Raw genomic sequence first — 22,061 nt, forward strand, 5'->3', positions numbered from 1 at the left:
TGCCACCGTTCCCGCATAGCTCACTGCATGGCCAATGCCCGTCATCATTAGCCGGTTCGGTAATCGGCCAAGAAAGTAGGACGTTAAACCATTGTATTCTTATCAGTGAAAGCGATATATTATAACACACAGCTTTCATTCTTATCCTGTGTCTGAAATGAATTAGTGTGTCTTTACTTATGTGTTGTAAAATGAATGTGTGTATTGAGTTAAATAACAATAACGCCTATGTCGTATATAGTATAATAACAATATCTTACTGTAGTGTATCACCAATATACACCACTATGTAAGTATTATGTTATCAACAATGTAACAAATAGTATTGTATATGTGACTTTTTGCCAGTAATTCAACACAGCGAATACATTTTGTTACAATAACTGTTCAAATAACCAGAACAGTAATATATATGTATGTGTATTTGTCGGTTTGTTCGCAACAGGTTTAAATGAAATGAAATGGGGTTTAACGTCCTACTGTTCTGTGCTAACTGGCCTAATGAAGACGGGCATACGCGATACATTGTGCTATGAAAAAAATTTTGCCCGGATAGCGGTGCTACGCCCTACCTATATCGAATTCAACCGTCAAGGGATATTTTACGTGCACGCCAATGTGTACATAGGAATTCGGGTTTTCGTCCAATCCGAACGACTAGACAGCTCTTGACAGGCCCCCCACCACTGACAAGGGGAACCACGCTGGAAAATCCCTATGGTTCATTCGAAACAGGTTTAACTAATGAGGGAGGAGTTTACCCTAACAGGGGCGCTTCCGCCTTTTTATTCCAAATTACAACGGAAAATGGCTCTTTTACGTACTAGTGTATACGGGTGGGCCTCAGATTTTGATCCCATTCAAACGACTAGGCGCTGTTCCTCTCTGGGTCCGAATTATTGCACCATAGACAAGATAAAATAAAACCCGTCCGGAAAATCTAGAGGAACTTACGATGGAACCATGCACATTCTGCTTATAGATGAACCTTGCACCTTATTCACTGAGCTACTGTGACCCCTTGTCTGATTGGAGTCATTGTGATATTGTTGACCAATCACAACCCAATTGTCATCGACAACATTACGCAACAACAAAGACGTGAATTGTCATTCAACTTTTATCAGTGTTATCGTTCATCTGGTCTATTCAATGGCAGAACAAAACAAAACAAACAAAAACAAAATGACTTAAAAGTGACAAGTGTCTGACATTTAAACGAGTTAAATATTTTACAACCTGAACTTTCGAGATGTTTAGCATAACGTGGTCTTGTGTGATTTTCAATTATGTGTATGCGATATTGATTTCGTAGGACAGTAAAAAATGACAATAGTTTATTGTGAAACAGTCTTTTATAGTCTGTGCAGAGACGATATGTATTAAACTGTATAGGCGAAATCAACCGAATAAGAATTGTTCACGGTGAACGGCTATACAGTAAATATCTATGCCAATTTAAATCTAAAACTCGTTAATATAATTAGTGGTCAAGAGGAAAATTGTTTTTATTCGTTACACAGTGACAGATGAAAGTAAACTGTGGCAAACTTGAAATAACCGTTAATAGTTTGAAGTCAGGTGTAAAATGTTGTACTCATAAGTGATTGCAAAGTGGGCTGTGGTTCCCTTACTGTGATATTGATTCCAACAATTTGATATAAAAATAAATACGTTAATAGTCTGAAGTCTGTGGTCGAGAGAAAATTGTTGTAACCACAATAATGTGGGTGAAAAAAGTGGGCTGCGGATCCCTGTGATATTTATCCAAAGTTGGATATAAAAACCGTTAATAGTTATATTTCAGCAACCAAGAAAAGAAATGTGAATGAAAAATAGGCCGTGGCTCGTTCGTTCGTTCCGGGGGTTTTACGCCCACTTCCACCTAAGGTGATATCGCAGACAAGAGGCCGTGGCTCGATTCTTTATGCCGATTTGGATGTCAATTAAAACATGTTAATATTCTGAAATCAGTGGACAAGAATGAAATGTTTTACGCGCAAGGGAATTAAAAGTAAACTGTGGCTCTCTTACTGTGATATTTATGCCAACTATAAAATATAAAAACCGTTAATAGTCTTAAATAAGTGGACAACAGTAAAATTGCATTTACTCATAAGTAAAATCTTTCCAGAAGTAATATTGGATTTTTTTTAAAAAAATCCTAAGTGAGCGAAAATTATGCCGTGTTTCTATACAGCACTATAAAATACCCTTCAGATAAATACGTGAGGAGAAGAACATAAATATATTAGTAGTTGTTTTCCATATAGTTTATTACTACATGTATATGCACGTTACTAAATGCCTCTAAAATATTATAAATATTTTACTGGGAAGTAAAACGATACTATGAATACATTAGATAAAATATCGCGTGTAAAAGTGAATGCAAAATCAGATATAGCCGAGGGATAAAGACTGCACTGTGGATAGATTCGACATGGCGGATGAAAGTCAACATACGTATCGTCCATTTTATTACGAGAAAAAGAAGAAAGTGGGAAATTATATTTTAGAAGATCCTTTAGCCGAGGGAGCGTTTGGTCGTGTTCGATATGCTACTCATATTTTCACAAATCAGAAGGTAGGTTGTGTACCGCTGTCCCTTTTACTTCCTTCACCACGCGCCCCCCTACCCACCCACCCACCCTGTCATTCTAACAGTCATATGTGTAACCCCACCCGCTGTACTATCTCCACCCTCCACCCTCCACCCTATCACTCTTATATAAAATAAAATGTGAAGGTGGTGTTTCCCTATCTGCGGCACTCTTGTTACATTTAGAGATATTGGTCAGGCCATTATGTAACTAACATGGGTCGATACAATTATCCATACTAACTGGCAGAAATATGGAACCCAGAAACTTCAAATACATTTTTGTTACTCAGAGCTAGAACATTTTTTGGATATAACTAGTCAATTCTCCACCGACGATATGTAAGTTATAATTCTCACGTTGTCGAGACGTTAAGACTGATTCCCATATCTTGTGAAAAAAAAATATCACAAAGACGGTATTTTCGTTTTCCCTTATACTATCTTTATGCATTAATTTTAATAAAGACACACAATTTGAATTGAGAAAGCTAAATAATATACGAAATTAAACAATATGAATAACTATAAATAGAACAATATAAAAATGAAACACATTGAGATGAAAATTTCGCCATTTCTTAGCGTTATAAATTATAACATGTTTTTATGTTGATAAATAAAATATATACGTTGATAGGAGGAATTCACACTATGCAGGTATTTTGATATGTGTCTATAGGTGAAAGTTATAATATTTGTTAATCGTTTTATAAGTCATATAAACATCATTTAACACCATGCCAACATAAAAATACATATCATTTAACACCATGTCAACAGTTATATTGTATTACATATTTACACTAATTTTATCAGGAAATGAGGTTTAACGTCCAAATTTTCAGCACCTAACCGGCCTAATAAAAATGGACGCTCGTCGTTTTGTATGATTGAATTTTGCCCAGACAGCGGAGCTACTTCTGTGCACTAAACGGGCTAATAAAGACCGACAGTGTGTCACCGCTTACTCTTATTCAAATTTCAACTGCCAAGGGTTCTTTCAAGTGCACGCTAACGTGACATCCGAGGAATACAGTACATTGATTTCCTTATACTACATGTATGGGCACTGCGACCTGTGATGGCCGGGATTCGTGTTATCAATGACTGGATGAAATTCAAATGAAATGAGATTTAACATCTTACTGTTCTGAACCGATTGGGCAAATGAAGGCAGATATACAGATGAGGGACATTTTGCCCTTACAGCGACACTATGGCCTACTCTTATATTGAATTCCATTTGCCAAGGGTTCTTTTGTGTGTATCCATGCTAACGGGTTTTTTTTTCATATCATCCGAACGACTATACGTTGTCTTTTGCCAGAAATTGACTAAATGTTTTTTATAATTTTTTTTATAAAGGTAGCAGTAAAGATATTAACTAAACGAACTTTAGTGAAAACTGAAATAGCCAGACGATCTTTACGAAGAGAAGGCCATGTTTTACAAAGATTGGACCACCCAAATATCATCAAACTTTATGAAGCTATGGAAACCAGAAACTGTTATTATTTAGTTTTCGAACTCGCAGACGGAAGATCATTTCTAGATTTTCTCATCAAAAAGTGCGTATTTGGTTTTCTTTCTTTTAAGTTATTTTTCAACATGTAGGGACTTTCATTCCTTTAGTAATGATAATTTTCAAGTCGCCGAGGGTTCTTTTACGTGCACGCCTATGTATATACGGGTCGACCGAACTGCCAATGGTTCTATACTTCGTTTTTTTTTGTAATTCCCAAAGGATTACACACTTTCACTTGACATGCCCTCCTTTCTGCGCCACAGACAAGGAAATTAGGCTGGAAAATCCCCAGGAAATTCCTTGGCCTCATCGAGCCAGCGATATTCCTTCCAGTACAGAAGTAGGTTCCTCTTGGAAACTCTTATAAACTAATAGGTCACATACTGTTGTATCTTCACAATCTGTTTCATTGACTTGCAGACGATGTTTGTTAGAAAATGAGGCTAGAATGTTTACACGTGAGATTGTTTCAGCAGTTGATCATATACATGTATCAGGTATAATACACAGGTACGTAATAAATCTTTACTAGAACAGGATATTACGTCACACGTCTGGATTCTTGAGAACCGGCGTCATTAGCTACAGGAACGTATAGCTAAAAACGTTGAGATATAATGATGTGTTTGTTTTCAGCTACGATTGGATGTCTTCTGTGTCACCGAGCAATCTTGAAAACACGAATTATTTGCCAATTTAAAACAACACTGATGTGGTGATCTTACCGGGGAAAAATAGGCTTCTGATATCCAATATTAAAAACAAAATAAACATTTTGCCATTGGTGCAGGAATCGTTTACCACAATGCGTTTCAGCACCGTTTGTAACAAGGGGCTTAAAGAACGAAGCTATAGACATATTTCACGAGTCATGTAAAACGGTGATGCCATATTCTTTATCTGGAGAGCATGCGCAATAATAGCCAGACGCTAGAGATTGCCATTCGATTGAGACTTCTGGCGTATTTCGCCGAACGTAACTGATTTCAAATTGGAGTAAAACGGAAACAATTGAATGTAAATCAGTTTATATACTTTCATATTACCTTATTATATGCATTGCGACCCATTTGTGTCAGTTTCTAGATCCCAAATGTTAGCGATTTATTAATGCATTTCTGTATTAATGCATGCAAAATCTTAAAAATAAGATTATTTTATATTATTAGGACTATTTAAACATACCGGGCCAATCTTGTGACACAGCTTTCGATTATCTGCAAATATTGTCAGTTAAGTTAAACATGCATTATGCAAGAGCAAAATCTGCCTATTACAAGTCTTTCTTTAGGCCTGAAATGTTATCTAAATTATCAATTAGGCATTAATTAACTTATTCAGACCATAATAAACTCTCGATGTCAAGGCTAGCCTTCGATGTTGGCTGGATTAGATTCCTATATGCCGCTAACGGCCGTTGATAATTAAATTGGATAATCGAGACTATGCTGTTTATATTAATGATTTTAGTAATGATTTCCGAGACTTTGCAAAAATTTCACCCGCTTCTTTCTCGGCTCATAGAGGATCAATTTGACTGAAATTTTCAGCAAATTACCTTTACACTATTTAGTTTTTAACTATTATAGCGAGAACTGCCATCTCTTTATCGAATCTCCCATAATGTATCTTTAATCAAGCGAGGTTTTAACCGACTTGGAATCGCCATTCAAAATTACTGTGCATTACTCAGGCGCGACCCGAAGAGGTACTCTACTTGCGATTTTCCTTTTGTTTACGTCGCGTCTTTTGTTTGACCCACTCGGCAAACCTCGGCAGATTCCGGTACCCTACATCTAATTGATCACTCGGCAAATCTCGACAGATTCCGTTACCCTACATCTAATCTCGGCTGTATGACAGTAGGTGATATGTACCTACGTCCATACATTTGCGATGCGGCTGCCGGTTTACTTTAAACAGGAAAACGTGTCGCTTTTACAAAAAAGTCCCAAATTGCCTCTTTTGTAGAGTGTATATACCTAAATGAGCAGAGATATTGTCTCAAGGCTGCTGGTTTGATAAAATTCCCTGGTAATTCCCCAAACCCAATGCCAAACGTGACGTTTGTTGATATAATACACTCTCCACAGAAATCTCCATGGGGGCAGCCATTTTTCAATCGGAACCTTTAAAATAGTTCAAATATGTCGGAAATGGTCATACAGCCGAGATTAGATGCGTAGAATCTGTCGAGGTTTGCCGAATGCTAATTGATGTGTAGAATCTGTCGAGAGTTTGCCGAGTGTTGTTTGACCGTCATATGTAGCCCCGCCTTCATGACGTTCAGACGTCAAACCTCCCACTTTTAAAATGTCGAGCATAGTCGCTTTTAACGCTTCGATTAAAAGATCATTTTTACCCGCGTCAAGTAGGATTATATGCTAAAAGATACATTTTGTAAGATTTAGACAAAAAGCTGACCGCCCTTGCTATATAGTTCCAAAATAGATAATTCAAAATTAATATATTGAAAATTTCATTCAAATTACTTTATTCTCAACGACGCTATCACTATTGAAATTTTGACATAGATTGTTGATTATTGTAGCAACGTTATTTGTTAATTGAATCATTAAATAGCGATCTATTTTAATCCAATTTACATCTGTTTCATCCTATGCTCTAGAGAGTTGATTATAAGCTTGTCATGTTAAGAAATGCCTAAATAATAATTTATATAACATTTAAAGCCAAAATAAAAACTTGTAATAGGCAGATTTAATTCTTACATAACGCATCTTTAAAGGGCTAATCCCGATAATTTTTTGGAGAATAAAACTGTTTAATTTTGTTTTAAAATCCCTTAAAATCCTCTACCTAAGGTCCGAGCAACTAACTCAATATTTGTGATAAGTTTTCAAATAACTGAAACCCGTCAGTCTTCATCTGGTAATGCAGACCAGTGTCCCAAGCTGTATTATGCGGTGTCTAGATAAAACCTGACATTTTTTGTATAAAAATAATGTGTAGGTGAAATTTGCCTTTCGGTATTAAGTACAGCATTTGGGTCATTCACTGTATAGACCTCTCAATGAACGGGAATCAATTATCAGGTCTCCAACGGAAAAATTGACCCGAAATCTTAAAAGGGTTACGTGTCCGGATAAGCAGTTTTGACGGTCACGTCCAAACGACTCAATATTTTGAGCTGAAATTTTGAGATACGGTCAATACACCATTCCTCTATATTTTAGCGTTTAAATTTCATACATACTCAGACTTTTATTTTTGAGACTCTGTTCAAATAAGGCATAGCCCCTTTAATTGTAGTTGGGTGTGGAGAAATGTAATAAATAACAATAGTCAGTCGTGGTTTTGAAGAAACAATTGACAGTTTTGCTTATTGAATTTCGGGAGAGATAAGATTTCTTATCCACGTCTTCATTAGCCCAGTCGGTGCAGAACAGTAGGCCGTTAAACCCCATTTCATTTCCTTGACAGCCATTACTCGACTATGGGAGCATAATAACATGTATCGGTTTCTGTTTAGACGTTAAGTAAATGTAGCCTATTTATATTAAATAAGGTATACACATTTATTATTATATTTTTGTTAGAGATTTAAGATTGGAGAATTTGTTGTTGGATGCTAATGGCCGGATTAAAATCACAGGTGGGTAACTGTATAGTTAGTTCACTTACAGACCAGTCCCGATATTATCTAGTAATTGTGTAGTGGATGCGAAGTCCTAAGACTCTCTTTGCGAAGACTTGGGCATGATTTTGCCTTAAGTCTAATATTTACGGAACGGTTCACAAAAAGTTTCATTCGAATATATTGCCCTGATTACCTCCCTTATCAATAGCTGAATATTTTATTACATAAAATACCCTTTTCGGGCAGCAGGTAAATTATATTATATTATATTATGGATGCCAAATACAAAATATAAACGTCACAGATTCTCAGTTCAATGCTATTATTCTTAGGGATTTTCTACTTTACAACCGCCTGCGGATCTGTTTGCTAAGGTGACAACGCGTGAACTGCTCAGTATGCACCCAGCTTTGAAAATTCCCACCGTTTTTCTCTGATGCGCTTTAAAAAACTTACGCGAACTGTCAACGTCAAACGGATGTTCTGGTAAATTCTGATTTTCATAAATCGCTTATAATTAAAGTCCTTTTGTAACCTTTTACATGCAGGATTTGGAATAGCCGTATTAGAGAATGAAATGCCGTCTCCTAACAACCGATGTGGATCACCCGCCTATGCCGCACCGGAAGTGTTTAGTAACCGGAAATACGGTCCAGGAGTTGATATATGGAGCGTGTAAGACGTAACCCATTAATTTATTTACCTCTGACGCCCGCCCCCGCCCCAATTACATATTGAATAAATTAAAAGTATAATTTTTTAAAAATAAAAATATTAAATATGGTCGGGTCAGGGATCCGTTTTACCCAAGAGTCTTCTTTAATCCACTTTTAAATATGTCATAATTAGGCCTTTAAAAGACGGGTATAACGAATTAACAAACATACTAGAAGGCTACGCAATAATAAAAAATACTGTTTGAAATTAGTTCAAAGCCACTAGCAAGACACAGTTTACACGTTGTTTTATAACAATCATCATATCAAAAATGTAAAAACAAGCAAACTTGTCAAATAATTTTTTTTTCAGTGGTGTGTGCCTTTTCGCCATGTTGATTGGCCACCTGCCGTTTCTTCCCGCCAGAATTGCACGTATCCCAGAAATGCACAGTCTCGTGCTTAAAGGCGTCGTCGTACCCACATTCTTGTCAAAAGGTTAGACGTTCTAAATATTTCATATCTATATTTACACTGTTCCATTTGTTCTTATAAAAGAAAAGTAGGCCAGCATAGATATTGATACGAGTAACCATACTCTTATATGTTGATACACTATCATGGGCCAAATTGAGATACCCGTGGTTCTGTATGTCATTATTTTCTTGGCAACTTAGGCTGATCTGTTTATCGGTCTATGTGAAATGAAATGGGGTTTAACGTCCTACTGTTCTGCATCCGACTGGGCTAATGAAGACAGGCATACGCCACACAGTATGCTATGCCGAAAATTGTACTCGGACAGAGGCGCTACGGAATACTCTTATATGTTGAATTCCAACTGCCAATGAATCTTTTACATGCACGCCAGACTAAACAGCTGTCCTTGTCAGACCCTCTATCCTGCACCATTGGAAAGGGAAACAACACCAGAAAATCACAATGAACTTTTCTGCCATCACCGGAGCGAACCCGAGCTTTACTCGCTTAGCCACCATAGCTCCTCGATCGATATGAAATCCAAATGGACGGCACAAGCATAATGAATAAGTTGTAGTGCTAGAGGCTACGGCCTATCCGGATTTCGATTTAATTTGACAAGGGAAACATCTGGAGGCGTTTCTTCGCCAGGCCCTGTGCTGGAAAATTCTGAGTTACACTGGGATGGAATTCGGGAAGACTTTGTTAATGAGCAACCACCTTACTCAATGTGACTGATCCCTGATGAGTGTTAGATAAATAAAATAGTCAACAGGTTATGACTAGGTTGCTTAAATTAGGTTGATTTATACGTATTTTCTGTATTTTCAGATTGTTATGATCTAATAACCAGAATGATGAAACCGTTGCAAAGTGAACGAATTACCATGGCGGAAATATTACGTCATAAATGGTTGGTAAAGAGTCACGAGCAGCATGTTCCACAACAACCACAGATATCTAAATTGGCGCCAACAGTTATAGATTCTCGTCTGGTGAACTATATGTCGTACATGCACGGCTATAAACCAGCCGATATTTCACACTCTATTCATGAACGACAAGTCAACCAAATCAGCGCCGCATATCTTTTATATATTAAGAGCATTCACAATGGATTTCATATCCCCGAAGTTTCAGAACTCTTGCTATCGCGCCATGATACATCGGAAGAGTTTTTGCATTCTACCCAAACACAGATTGTTTATGAGTATATTGAAAACCTTTTGGCGGAAGCCGAGTCACCACGAATTGATGACGTGGTTTTATCTCCAACGCACAGCCTACCACTGTTTAAATCGTGTATTACGTGCCTAGCACAGACGCGGTGTAATGTTCATGGGCCGGATGATGTCAATCATACACCGATCGGACCTCGGAGGAAGCATAGTAACCACCATGATCAAAATAACATCAGTGAGCAACATCATACTTTTGACCCAATTCCAGAGTATGTTAAGAATTACCTGATTAATTCGGAAATAGAAAACATTAATGATTTAAAGGAAATTCACCCAGAAATGTTTCAGGGTGGTGATAATTTCAGACTTCCGGAAATACATAAGGATGAACCCCAGAGTCAACATAACGCCAGCGGTGGTCCTTCTAATAAGTGCCACGCTGAATCGAGTGTTACTCTTCCAGAAATAAAGCAAGATAGCTCAAATCGTTCTACTGCTGCACAACCTCGGTCTAATCAATCTTATTCGAGACGCATCAAGACACGTTCAAACGCAAATGAAGCTTATCGTGTTACTGATACAGTGGACGTTAATTTTAGAGATACTTTAAGTAGGCCTTCGCATGAAATTGGACGTGGCGATATAATGGTAACGAACGAGCCGCGTGAGGAACGCATAGAGAACAGTTCAGTCAAAATACTAGTTAATGACAACGAAGAAATACTCAAAAGACAACAGGCATCTGAAATTCCAATATATCTCATGGCTAAACAGCTTGCACAGGAAATCGTTACTGCTGCATTAAATGAAGTGTCGCGTGATCTTGCTCAAGAGAAACACGAAAAAGACTCTTCAGGAAAAGAAACCGGTACTGATGTTGCTAAAAAAGCCGATGGTGTTGTACCAGATGCAAATCCTATGCCTCTCTCAACAGCTCCAACCGAGGTTATCCACTATAATTCCCCGGAGCTGACCCTTCGATTTCCAACGGGTGACTTGAAACCCACAGAAGGACCACCAGAAGAACAGGAATCCGGAAATCGAGCTTCGGATGAGACCAGTGATGCACCAAATGCTGAAGGGTTGCGCGACCCCTATGCTGAAGAAATTTGGATAGCAATGTATCCTAGAACCAACAAAATCAACGCACCTATCAATATATCACCACGTGTACCTATATCATTTAACGCTCCTCTTTCTTATAGAAAACCTTTAACTAGCAGAAGAACTTCACCAAATAACACCTCCATCGCCATCTTGCGTAAAATGGCGTGTAGTAACCTTGGTAACAACAGTAACAATAGTAGTAAGTATAGATAGATCTACCGGTAACAATTAACATTATCCCGCAAGATGATTCCTTCAAATTTGGGCCACTGATGGTCTATTTAGTAAGTATAACGCCCGTAGGATAACCTGTATAACAGTAGCATGTATATTATTGTATAACCAATCGTTAAGATAACAAATGTCAACAATAATCTTAATATGTAACACTCTTAGCCGAAGGCTCACATTTAGTCCGTAGGTTAACTCACAAAGCCGATAAGAGACACCAAAATAACATTGGATTCATTCCACTATACACTTTATGACCACAGCTTGAACCGCATTAAAAAGCACAATTTTGTGTTTTAAGAAACGATATGATGATTATAACACGGTTTGCTCTAATACAATCGATGCTATAGAGATTGGATAACCGGATATGACGACGGTAAAGAGGATATAGTTATACGTATAGAGATTTAAAATCGAGGACTATTTTAGACAGGACAGGGCGAATGCCCCACTGCTGAAAAAATTGTTCCACTGATTTGTCAATTAAGAAAAATTTTAAATACTATTATAGAGATAGAAAGAGGGATATTGCGGTAAACATCATACCTATAACAACCAAGCACATGGCACCCACGTCCCAAAAACTCCTCTAGTGTATGCCGAAATTTACAAAATTTCTGGCACCCAGGGGGTGATAACCTTTACGGGCCTTCTGCCCCCTCCCCTCCCTCCAACCACCTGATTTTAGATAAAGTATCTAGGACAATTTTCGTTCGTATAATCTTAATATAGTAGAAACTAATTCTAATATATCTAATTTTTTAGTAGATTTTGTAGCAAAACTTGAAAAGAATAACAGAATTATCTCCCCATATGTGCCTAAATCACCTGGTCATGCCAATGCCTCAACGCAGCCGACCTCAAGATATGAAGTTTGTACCGAAGATGTTATCAAAGTTACCATTAAATCAGCGAAATCGCATGAACTGGACTGACAATAAAACATTTATTTGAGCTGTGAAATGCTAACTGTGATATAATAAATAGCGATTATTTGTAAGACATTAAAAAAGATACGTTTTGCGTTGATCACGATGGCGTAAGCTATTATGTTAACTGGCTGTGTTTTATGGATGATCTTGATGGCGTAGTTGACTTTACACTGGAAGTGTATTATGCTGTACGGTGTCAGTTAACACTCTCGATGTTTTATACCGTTGTGTCGGGAATCAAGCTAGCAACATACGTGGTGTACTCGCCAGCTCTCTGGAGCGTCATATCACTCTGCATAGCATATGCATATCTTCAATAGTCCGATTGGTTCGGAAAAATAGGAAAATGAAATGAGGTTTAACGTTCAACTGTTCTGCTCCGTGAGCCACAGTGACTAAGTGAGTAAGACGCTGGCTCGCTAGTCTGGAGGTCGTAGGTTCGCTCCTAGTGTTGGCTGAGAAAGTTCATCAAGATTTCCCTGTGTGGTCTCCCCTTGTCAGTGGTGCAGGACTGAGGACCTGACAAAGACTGCTGTCTAGCCGTTTGGTTGGGACGAAAAACCGAGGTTTCATGTACACATTGGCATGCAAGTAAAATATCTCTTGGCAGTTGGAATTCGATCTAAGAGAAGGTCGTAGTGTCGCTGTCCGGGCAAACTTTCTCTTTAATGCACACTGCATGGCGCATGGCCGTCTTCATTAGCCCAATCGTCGTAGAACAGCAGGACGTTAAACCCCATTTCATTTCTCCCGTTCGCTATCTCTTCTTTTCATACCATCTCTTATTGTGCAAAGTTTTATCACCGGTAGCAACCGTTCATGACCGGAATTGGACGTTCATGTTGCAACTTAACAAAGCCGAACTTGTTATCAGTACTGTTAATGATTTTGATGTTGTCCCGCTAACCCACCCAATATTAACATGTAAACTCTTGTGGTCAATATCCAGTTAGTATTACCATGTAACACACGATATTCGATCAGTTACATTAAGCAAGCAATCGCAGAGGTGGACTTCTATTTCCAATTTGAACTGTTATCGGAGCCCTTCGCAACCAGCAACGCTATCTGGGTATACTGTTATCTTGTTCAATGAGGTTGGTCTATATAACCGAAAATTATAAAAGTCCTTCACTCGTCCAATTCAATAAGAACGTAATTCTTAAGTCCTGGTATTACCAAGATACCTATAGCTATAGTACACTAGCCATCCGTACCTATGATGTAACGATCAGCGGAAATGTTCTGAAGGGTAATAGCTCTAGAAATCAGTATCGGAAATTGCATTTATTGTTATTCATCCCGATAATCGAAACAAGTGTCGGCACGCGCACAGCAAAGGGAGTAATTAAAGGACTGTGGCTACCTTGTCGCTATAATTTGAATATTTGAATATAAATTTCAAGCAGATCAGTTGATTTGTCGTTGGAGCATTCACACGATGCTACAAAGTGAGCATAGATAATTACCCTGAAAGTTTTTGCGATTTACATTTCAAAGCAAGCACAGTTTTTCTACTACTTCGTCCCTGATAAAAAGGATTTATTAATCTGAATACTGAAGTTCAAAAAGTGGTAATTTACAAGTCGTGTGTTATACTTGAATCTTTGATGATAACGCTTGGTGGTTCGTAAAGCGATAAATTGCAGTCATAAAACTTTATTTTTTCGCAATTCAAGTTTTACTGTACTCTAATCACAGTCTCAGTCGGGTGTATAGCTAACGCTCAGAGTGGAATATGTAATTTTAAGAGACAATGGCTCTTAGGAACTCTGATCCGGCTGGTACACTCCTCCAACAGAAGTGGGGGCTAAGCGAAATGGGCGCCAGGAGTTTTTACGCCCCCTTTAGTTTTGAGTTTTTGCACCCCGTCTTAAATTGAAAAAAAATGTCATGGTCTTAATGCGGGTTTCAACCCTATGATCATAATCATAATGCCTGCGCCAAACAGTGTGCTATGAGGTAAATTTTGAACGAACAGCTTCACCGCGGCCTACTCTTTCGTCCCAAATGAACGGCTACAAGTTATCCCCTTGCCAGGCCCTCCTTGACCACAGACAAAGGGAGCGAGCCACAGTGTCTTACTCTCCGAGCCACCGCGACTACCATCCAACTCAAACTAGGTCATTTCTGCACTAATGCATAGTACAAAATTTTATTTCAATAATTCGCTCACGCCTGTGTATCGTTAGCAGCGGGAAGAAACAGGAATATCCAGAGAAACCCACAAAGTCTGGCGAGAAAACGATCCCTAATAACCTACAAGCTTGGAATGAAAACCACACGACTTGACTTGGCACCGAGTTTAACCGTGACACCAGTCTCGTGCTTTAAAGTATTTTTTTAATATTTTATTACTCGGCCTTGTGCAGAAGCTGTTCTGATTTTGCATGATTTATCGACCATTTGATGAGTTATCATTCAATGATATCAATCAACGTATCTCTTATAGCAGGCACATATCGATAAATGATAATATCGCTATGATGTATGATGATTACCCCTGCGATTGACTATAAAAGTAATATTGACATATTTGGTCGATATCAAGTTGACATGCAATAAACGACGGTTATATTTGCTGTAATAAACAATCAACGTGGCGCATTTCTTGCCCCCAAGAGACAGTTAAAGTAAATACGATACGTTATTTGCATTTTTCGCTAAAATATCAAATTTCCCACGGTTTAATCCACGCTAACATGTACACAGATTGATTATTTAAAGATTTAATTAACGGTAGAAACCCCACCCCCACCCCCACTGGCATGGATTCAATTGATTGCCACTTGAGCGAATATCGAGATCTTTGGGCTATAAACATAGCCTACATTTCAAGTTTCATCAAAATCGGATATAATTTGTGACCTTTAGAGAGTCCATACAATCTAAAAACGTGATTTTTGTAGAATCATGAGCCATAATCCACGAAGTTACGGACCGATAGGCCTACTTTTTAATTTCGAAAAGAAACGGGTTTTTTAGGAGATAAACCCATAATACAAGTTTCGTCTGTAGAGCGTCCACAAACAAATTTATGTGGACTGGCGAACGGACAGTACTATATACGTCCACATGAAAATGTGGGCGTATAAAAAACGACCCTGTTTTTTTTCTTGGAGTACTTCGTACATACCTTCTTACAAGAAAGCAATAATCATTTGTTTCGGATTTCTTCCCCACAGGTTAGAGAGAGAGAGAGAAATGGGGTTTAACGTCCACTCGACACAAACTAGGTCATTTCGGGACTAACATAAGGTTTAATTTTATTTCAATAATTCGCTTGCGCGTAGGGGTCTTTAGCAGTGGGAGGAAACCGGAGGACCCGGAGAAAACCCACGAGGTTGGGCAGGCGACCCTACTCCTTGTCACGTACCACAGGTTAGAGGATCTCCTACCTAGTCTATAGAATTTGTAGCAAAAGCTTATTAAAATTCAGGAAAAACATTTGCTAATATTTTTCAAAAGATATACTTGTTGTATAGTGACGTAGTCAGGAATTTGCTAATGGATGGGGACGCATACCTTAATAGCCTATCACCGCATAGCTACGAGAAGTAGCTAAAAACGTTGAGAGATACTGATTTGCTTGTTTTTATAGCTACGATTGGGTGCCTTTAGTTCCAAGTGGCAAACTCAATTTCTTTATTAATGCATGTAACGTCTTAAAAATAAGTTAATTTCATACTATTATGACTAATTAAACTTACAGAGACCAATATAGGGCCTAGTGGCACAACTATCGCCTTTTTGTTTTTATCCGACATACACCGTCATACATCTCTCGTTTAAAAATGGCGTTCCTAGTAACGGCCTATAAAGCCTCGATTTTAAATACGATGATTTATAGGATTATATGCTTAATTGTAGTTGGATGTGACAGAAATATTATAAATAACAATAATCAATCGTTGTTTTGATGAAAAATATTGTCAATTTTGCTTACTGAGTCCCGGTGTGATTTGCGTTGGTCTTTGCTAAATGGAACTATATAGCACCATCTCTTATCTCGAAATACGGAGGGTTGAGAGATAAGGTCTGTTATCTAACGGCCATGCACACTGCACTGGCACTTGATAACGAGTCCCGAAATGACCTAGTTTGTGTCGAGTGGATGTTAAACCCCATTTCTCTCTTGATAACGAATGTGTGTGTGGGGGTGGGGGGCAGCATTTTTATGAAGTGTATCTATCACTTTAAATCTCCGGAAAGTTTATAATGCGCATGTTCGAAGTACACCGCACAGCACACAGAGTAAAACTCTGTGGCACAGCAGTTGCGAATGAGCAAATTAGGACTGGAAGATAAAGTCTACGTAAATATCACATGACTTGCATTGTCACATGACCACACCATAACCACAAAAAGCTCAGACAAACAGATTACCATAATCCAGTTTTCGCACAATTGAAGCTGTTTACAATACTGTAAACACATACCTATCAGAATGTCAATGCCTGGTGGAGCCTCTGGAACTAAAGCTGCGGACGAGGAAATACAGAAACTGTGTGACGCAGTAAGGATTCAGTATTATATTTTTTGGATACGGCTGAATGCAGGAACGCCCACTTTTTCAATTTACATGAGCTTCTAGTTCTAATGTATATATGCAAATGAAATGAAATGAAATGGGGTTTAATGTCCTACTGCTCCGCTTCGAACTGGGTTAATGAAGACAGGCATACCATACAGTGTGCAGCACTACGGCCTATCCTTTTTATCGAATTCCAACTGTTATGTGCACACGGGACATCGTTTTTTTGTGCCGTCCGAATGACTAGGCAGCTGTCCTTGTCAGGCCCTCTGTCTTGCATCACTAACAAGGGGGAACCATGCCAGAAAATCTGGATGAACTAGCTTTCTTGGCCAATGCAGTGATCGAACACCCGACCTCCAGGCTAGCGAGCCAGTATAGCTTACCCATTAAGCCACTGTGACCCCCTAATGTACATGCAGTAAATAATTGATGACCCAGTCAGGGAATTCTTTCCACCTCGCAGACTGCTTATATTATAGCTTTTACAAATTTGGGCCCAATATATCGACTTGTATTTATATCTGCCCTGTAATTGGGAGTTGATCATGCTGGATCTGCCCCTGATTATGCATTAATAAAAACTATTTACTTTCTAGATTCGAGATGATTTGGAGAAGAAAGCAGGCCGTAAATTTACAGATTATACTGCTAAAGAATATAAGTCTCAAGTTGTTGCTGGTACAAATTACTTTGTAAAGGTTTGTAACACCTTCTTGATTTAAATTTGCAATTTTTTTTAAGTTAACACATAGACCAAATTCTATGCCACCCAACCCCAGTTAAAAAAAATCCTCAAAAAACAATTATAGATTAAGATTTCGATTACCTATCTCGTATTGTACATGACATAAGTCTCGAGTTGGTATTTGAATCGGTTCTCGTAAACGCGACGAGTTGCCTCGCAAGATGACTGAAGAATTGAGGAAAAATGTTAAAAAAATTCATTTTTCTTTATTCTTTTCTTGGCAACACCGCCCAAAAATAAAAACGAGAAGTTGTACCGTTGACTGTCCACAAATGCCCTGTATTCTTATTAGGAATGTCCATGATATTCACATTTTAATGTGAAATTCAAAAGAAAATGAACTAAAGTCGGGCAGGTCGTGTCCCTTGTTGGGGACGCCATCTTGGAAATCGAATCGTCAATCCGGCAGGCGAGAAAGTTGAAGATTTGCATAATCGATTTGGCAAATCGCCGTGGTAAATATGACAATTTGGTGAAACCGATTAGGCTAATTTTTGACGTAAATGTGTTTGGAATGGAAATATAAAGCGATTAGCCATAATCGGTTTCTTGTAAAAACGTCTTAAATACAACATACATGTACATGTATATTTTCAGATTGATGTAGGAAATGGACAAGCAATTCACGCTAGAATTTACCAACCATTACCTGGTCAAGGGGAGTTAACTCTTAATAACTATAAAGCAGATTTAAAGCTGGAAGAAGAATTAGCCTATTTTTAACTCTCAAGTCTCTTATCATGTCCAATGTTTATATTATCTTTGTATTTCTTTATTTAGTTATATAACAATTTAATCTGGTGATACTCTTATTTTGACTGAATTTCGAATAAAGTAGACAAAAATTCTTAAATTAACATTAAAATGAACCTTTAAATTTAAAACATAATAATAGTAATAGTCTCTATATATTGTGCAATATCCATGCAAGGCCATGTCCAAAAGTGCCCTTTTGAGTGAATTGGACAAATATAAATCAAATTTTTAACCGATAAATCCACATTAATTAAACCCTATTAATTTAATCTGAATACACCATGTTTTGTGAATTTCAAATTGAAAATGAACTATTCTGAGAATCTGGACAACAATTCTTTTAAATTCTTACAAGATAAATTATATAAATTAAATTAGCCTTTACATGATTTATATTTCACCAAAAATACAGGGTATTATTTTAAAGGACTATTAACTTTTATTGATATTAGGCGGTACAGTATAATCATAATTACGTTTTAATATTTTGCTTCATTCAAAAATTATTGAAATTATATGTAGCCTGTATAATCAGTGTTAAACTCAGTGCTGGATTTATGGTGGGAGTGGGGGGGGGGGGCAAAGTGCGACAAATGTCGCAGACCCTATGCTTTCTGTTGTAATTCAGACACTCCCATCCCTATTAAAATTAATCCAACCCAGGTTAAACTCAAATAGTTTTAATTCAGACACCCCCCACCCCTATGCTTTCTGTTGTAATTCAGACACTCCCATCCCTATTAAAATTAATCCAACCCAGGTTAAACTCAAATAGTTTTAATTCAGACACCCCCCACCTCTATTAAAATTAATCTAGCCCTGGTTAGTGATTATACTCAAATAGTGTTAATTCAGACACCCCCACCCCTATTAAAATTAATCCAGCCCAGGTTACACACAAATAGTAAGTTATCTCTTATAATCTGATACATATAGCCTGATGCTCTTCGGGAATAGGCTTTGCTCAGAATAAGGTTGTAACAAGGGGGCATTGTTTCTTTAAGCATTGTTAAATTATTTTTATTTAAATAAATGTTTTACAACTGTTGTTGAGATTTTGTATTGTTCTTGTAAATGACAATCATTTATCATATCAGTATACATGTATAAATAAAGGAGGGGGGTGGCACCAACTCAGGGGCAGCGACGGCATACACCCTTTTCCATCCTTAAGACATAAACCCCAGATGTTATGTTATAATTGTACGATCAACTTTTGTTTAAACTGTGTATGCTGTCCTTGGTGGATGCAATGATACAATAAAATCTTATATTATCGTATCTAAACAATTCAAAAAATTATTATATGTTGGTTTTTCTTCTTAACTAACCAAATCCCACGTTCTTATCAATTATTGCTGTTGATTTTGTTTCTTTGTATCCAGGGCATGCTTCAAAGCACCTTTGCAAGGGATTTTTGAAAATTCTCGTGCCCCCAATGAATAGAATCTACTGAATGTAGAATTATTTAATATAAGATTCTCAGATTAATGATATGACCTATAAATTAATCCTGTTTATAAATTTAATTATGATTTTAAAAAAATACATGTAGTTGAAGATTATGATTAGACATTGCTTATCAATTTAATTATGTTTATAAATTTAATTAAAATAATTAATATACTTGAAGATTACCATTAGGGCTTGCTTATAAATTTTCTAATATTAAATTTTCATGATCAAGAATCTAATATTTTTATACTTGTATGATTTATTATTTGTCGTACATTAAATATTTTTATATTAACTATAGTTATAAATTTATTATTAATATTCATCATATTACCAATTGTTTCTTTTGAATGGTGGTCCGGGGGGGGGGGGGGGGGGTGTATGGAGTGTCAAGTGGTTACACATGTGAGTTGCAGATCAAAACGTATGTCATTGTGTTCAGACGACACATTTTTAATCGTAAGCTTGTATCTGACAAAAAGTAGGACCGGCTATTGAACTTTGTGTGTTTTATCCGGTTTCCTGCCATTATTAAAGACCCCTGTTGAAACAAACGTGTTCCATATGTTAGTCCCGGAATGACCAAGGGGGGGAGAAGGATGGCCAAATGGTAAGCATGTGCACGCTGTATCACAAGGTCTGTCATTGAGTCAACTGGTGTGGTTTTGATTCCCCGGTTGTATGTGACAAGGGACAAGGAATAGGGTTGATGTCCAGCCTTGTTGGTTTTTCTCCGGCTCCTCCGGTTTCCTCCCACTGCTAAAGACTCCTATGCCAAGCGAATTATTAAAATAAAATTGAACCATGTGTTAGTTGTGTTGAGTGGACGTTAAACCCCATTTCCCACTCCCTCTTATAGGCAGAGATAATTTAATATGTTGGTAGCATCCTCCAACTGCAAAGGGATCTTTTACATGTACACCAATTAGTACACAGGACCTCAGTTTTTCGTCCTGCACCACTGAGCAAGGGAAACCACACCAGAAGAATTTTCTGGGCCAACACTGGGAATGAACCCAAGACATCCTCGTTATTGATGGGAGAACTCTGCCCTGGACCGTGCATTGCTGGGAGTAGATTGTCCTGGAAATGAAATGGGTTTTAACGCCCTACTGTTCTGCTCCGACTCTGCTAATGAAGACAGGCATGCGCCCTAAGGGAAATTTTGCCCGGACAGCAGCGCTACGGCCTCCTCGTATCAAATTTCAACTGCCAAGGGATCTTTTATGTGCACATGAGACCTCATTTTTTTGTCCCATCCAAACGACTAGACAGGCCCTCCGTCCTGCACTACTGACGAAGGGAAACCACACCGAAAATCCTGATGTATTTTCTTGGCCAACACCAAGATCGAACCCGTGACCTCCAGGCTAGAGAGTCAACGTTTTACTTAGCCATCGTGGCTCCATCTTGTCCTGGACTTGACCAGTGAAATGAATAGACATTAATAACTAAAGTAAATGTTTTTATTTCTACTAAAATAACAATCTAACTACATACCCGCATATACATAATTATATTTTATACAACAGCTATATATATTTACACAATTATATACTGAGCATTATACAACAAACTATTAATAGTTAAAAGGAGATCAAACTCTTTGATTCAGGTCAAAAATGATGAAATTGATCCATCTCAAGGCTCTCTATTCAGCCATATTCACCAGAAATGACTCAATAGCACCAAAATTGACCGATTTATGAATTTACCTTTCAGTCAATTTAACTACCATAAAATTAGAATTGACCTTTAATACACAATAGATTCAGTCAATTTACATGTCATAAATAAAATTTACCTTTAAAAACCAATAGATACCCCCCCCCCCCCACCACAAATAAAACCACACTTATACACATACAGATTAGCTTGATAACAATGAGAGAATACTCTTCCAAACGTCCCCTTAAAATACACTAGCACAGTGATTCTCAACCTTTTTTTGCCGAGGGCACACCTTGGAACACATGAAAAAACAGCGGCACACCTGGCTAAATATGTATGAAAAATATTTGAATTTTGCAAAATATAAACATGGTAAGTCAGACGGCATACAACCGTAGACACAGACTAGTCATAGACACATACTAGTCATAGACACATACATAAAATGACTCAAACTAAATAAAGAAAAACACAGCTATGAACTTACCAATAGCCACCAGTGAATACTCAACTGGAGTTACAGGGTTTTACCCATTTTCTTAGTGTGCCGTTCAAAATTTTGTGGCACATTTAGGA

The 22,061-nt window shown here is 37.7% G+C and overlaps 2 protein-coding genes across 3 annotated transcripts; both read left to right on the forward strand.

Moving 5' to 3' along the window:
- The first annotated feature begins 1,377 nt into the window (after window positions 1-1,377).
- LOC126811988 (probable serine/threonine-protein kinase MARK-C) lies at window positions 1,378-12,543 on the forward strand. Of its 2 annotated transcripts, XM_056099124.1 has the most exons (8): window positions 1,378-2,587; window positions 3,971-4,173; window positions 4,551-4,640; window positions 7,691-7,746; window positions 8,280-8,406; window positions 8,761-8,885; window positions 9,699-11,354; window positions 12,155-12,543. In XM_056099124.1, the coding sequence occupies exons 1-8, from the start codon at window positions 2,444-2,446 to the stop codon at window positions 12,322-12,324; spliced, it is 2,571 nt and encodes an 856-aa protein (XP_055955099.1). In that variant the 5' UTR covers window positions 1,378-2,443; the 3' UTR covers window positions 12,325-12,543. The 2 variants fall into 2 exon arrangements, with proteins under 2 accessions (XP_055955099.1, XP_055955100.1); XM_056099125.1 differs by having other exon boundaries at window positions 9,699-12,389.
- Window positions 12,544-16,632: 4,089 nt separating this feature from the next.
- On the forward strand, window positions 16,633-20,109 carry LOC126811995 (cystatin-B). Its single transcript, XM_050538094.2, has 3 exons — window positions 16,633-16,837; window positions 17,455-17,556; window positions 18,201-20,109. Exons 1-3 carry the CDS (start codon window positions 16,769-16,771, stop codon window positions 18,324-18,326), a joined length of 297 nt encoding a protein of 98 aa, XP_050394051.2. The 5' UTR covers window positions 16,633-16,768; the 3' UTR covers window positions 18,327-20,109.
- The last annotated feature ends 1,952 nt before the right edge of the window (window positions 20,110-22,061 follow it).

Source organism: Patella vulgata, chromosome 2 (assembly GCF_932274485.2).
Source record: "Patella vulgata chromosome 2, xgPatVulg1.2, whole genome shotgun sequence".
In the NCBI taxonomy this organism is placed as follows: domain Eukaryota; kingdom Metazoa; phylum Mollusca; class Gastropoda; family Patellidae; genus Patella; species Patella vulgata.

What these genes read in the sequence shown, in the direction of transcription:
- LOC126811988 (XM_056099124.1), top strand. Translation starts at nt 2,444, where the DNA reads ATGGCGGATGAAAGTCAACATACGTATCGTCCATTTTATTACGAGAAA. An exon ending in ACCCACATTCTTGTCAAAAG is followed by an intron (nt 8,886 to 9,698) that starts GTTAGACGTTCT and finishes CTGTATTTTCAG; the next exon opens with ATTGTTATGATCTAATAACC. An exon ending in TAACAACAGTAACAATAGTA is followed by an intron (nt 11,355 to 12,154) that starts GTAAGTATAGAT and finishes CTAATTTTTTAG; the next exon opens with TAGATTTTGTAGCAAAACTT.
- LOC126811995 (XM_050538094.2), top strand. Translation starts at nt 16,769, where the DNA reads ATGTCAATGCCTGGTGGAGCCTCTGGAACTAAAGCTGCGGACGAGGAA. An exon ending in TACAGAAACTGTGTGACGCA is followed by an intron (nt 16,838 to 17,454) that starts GTAAGGATTCAG and finishes TTTACTTTCTAG; the next exon opens with ATTCGAGATGATTTGGAGAA. An exon ending in GTACAAATTACTTTGTAAAG is followed by an intron (nt 17,557 to 18,200) that starts GTTTGTAACACC and finishes GTATATTTTCAG; the next exon opens with ATTGATGTAGGAAATGGACA.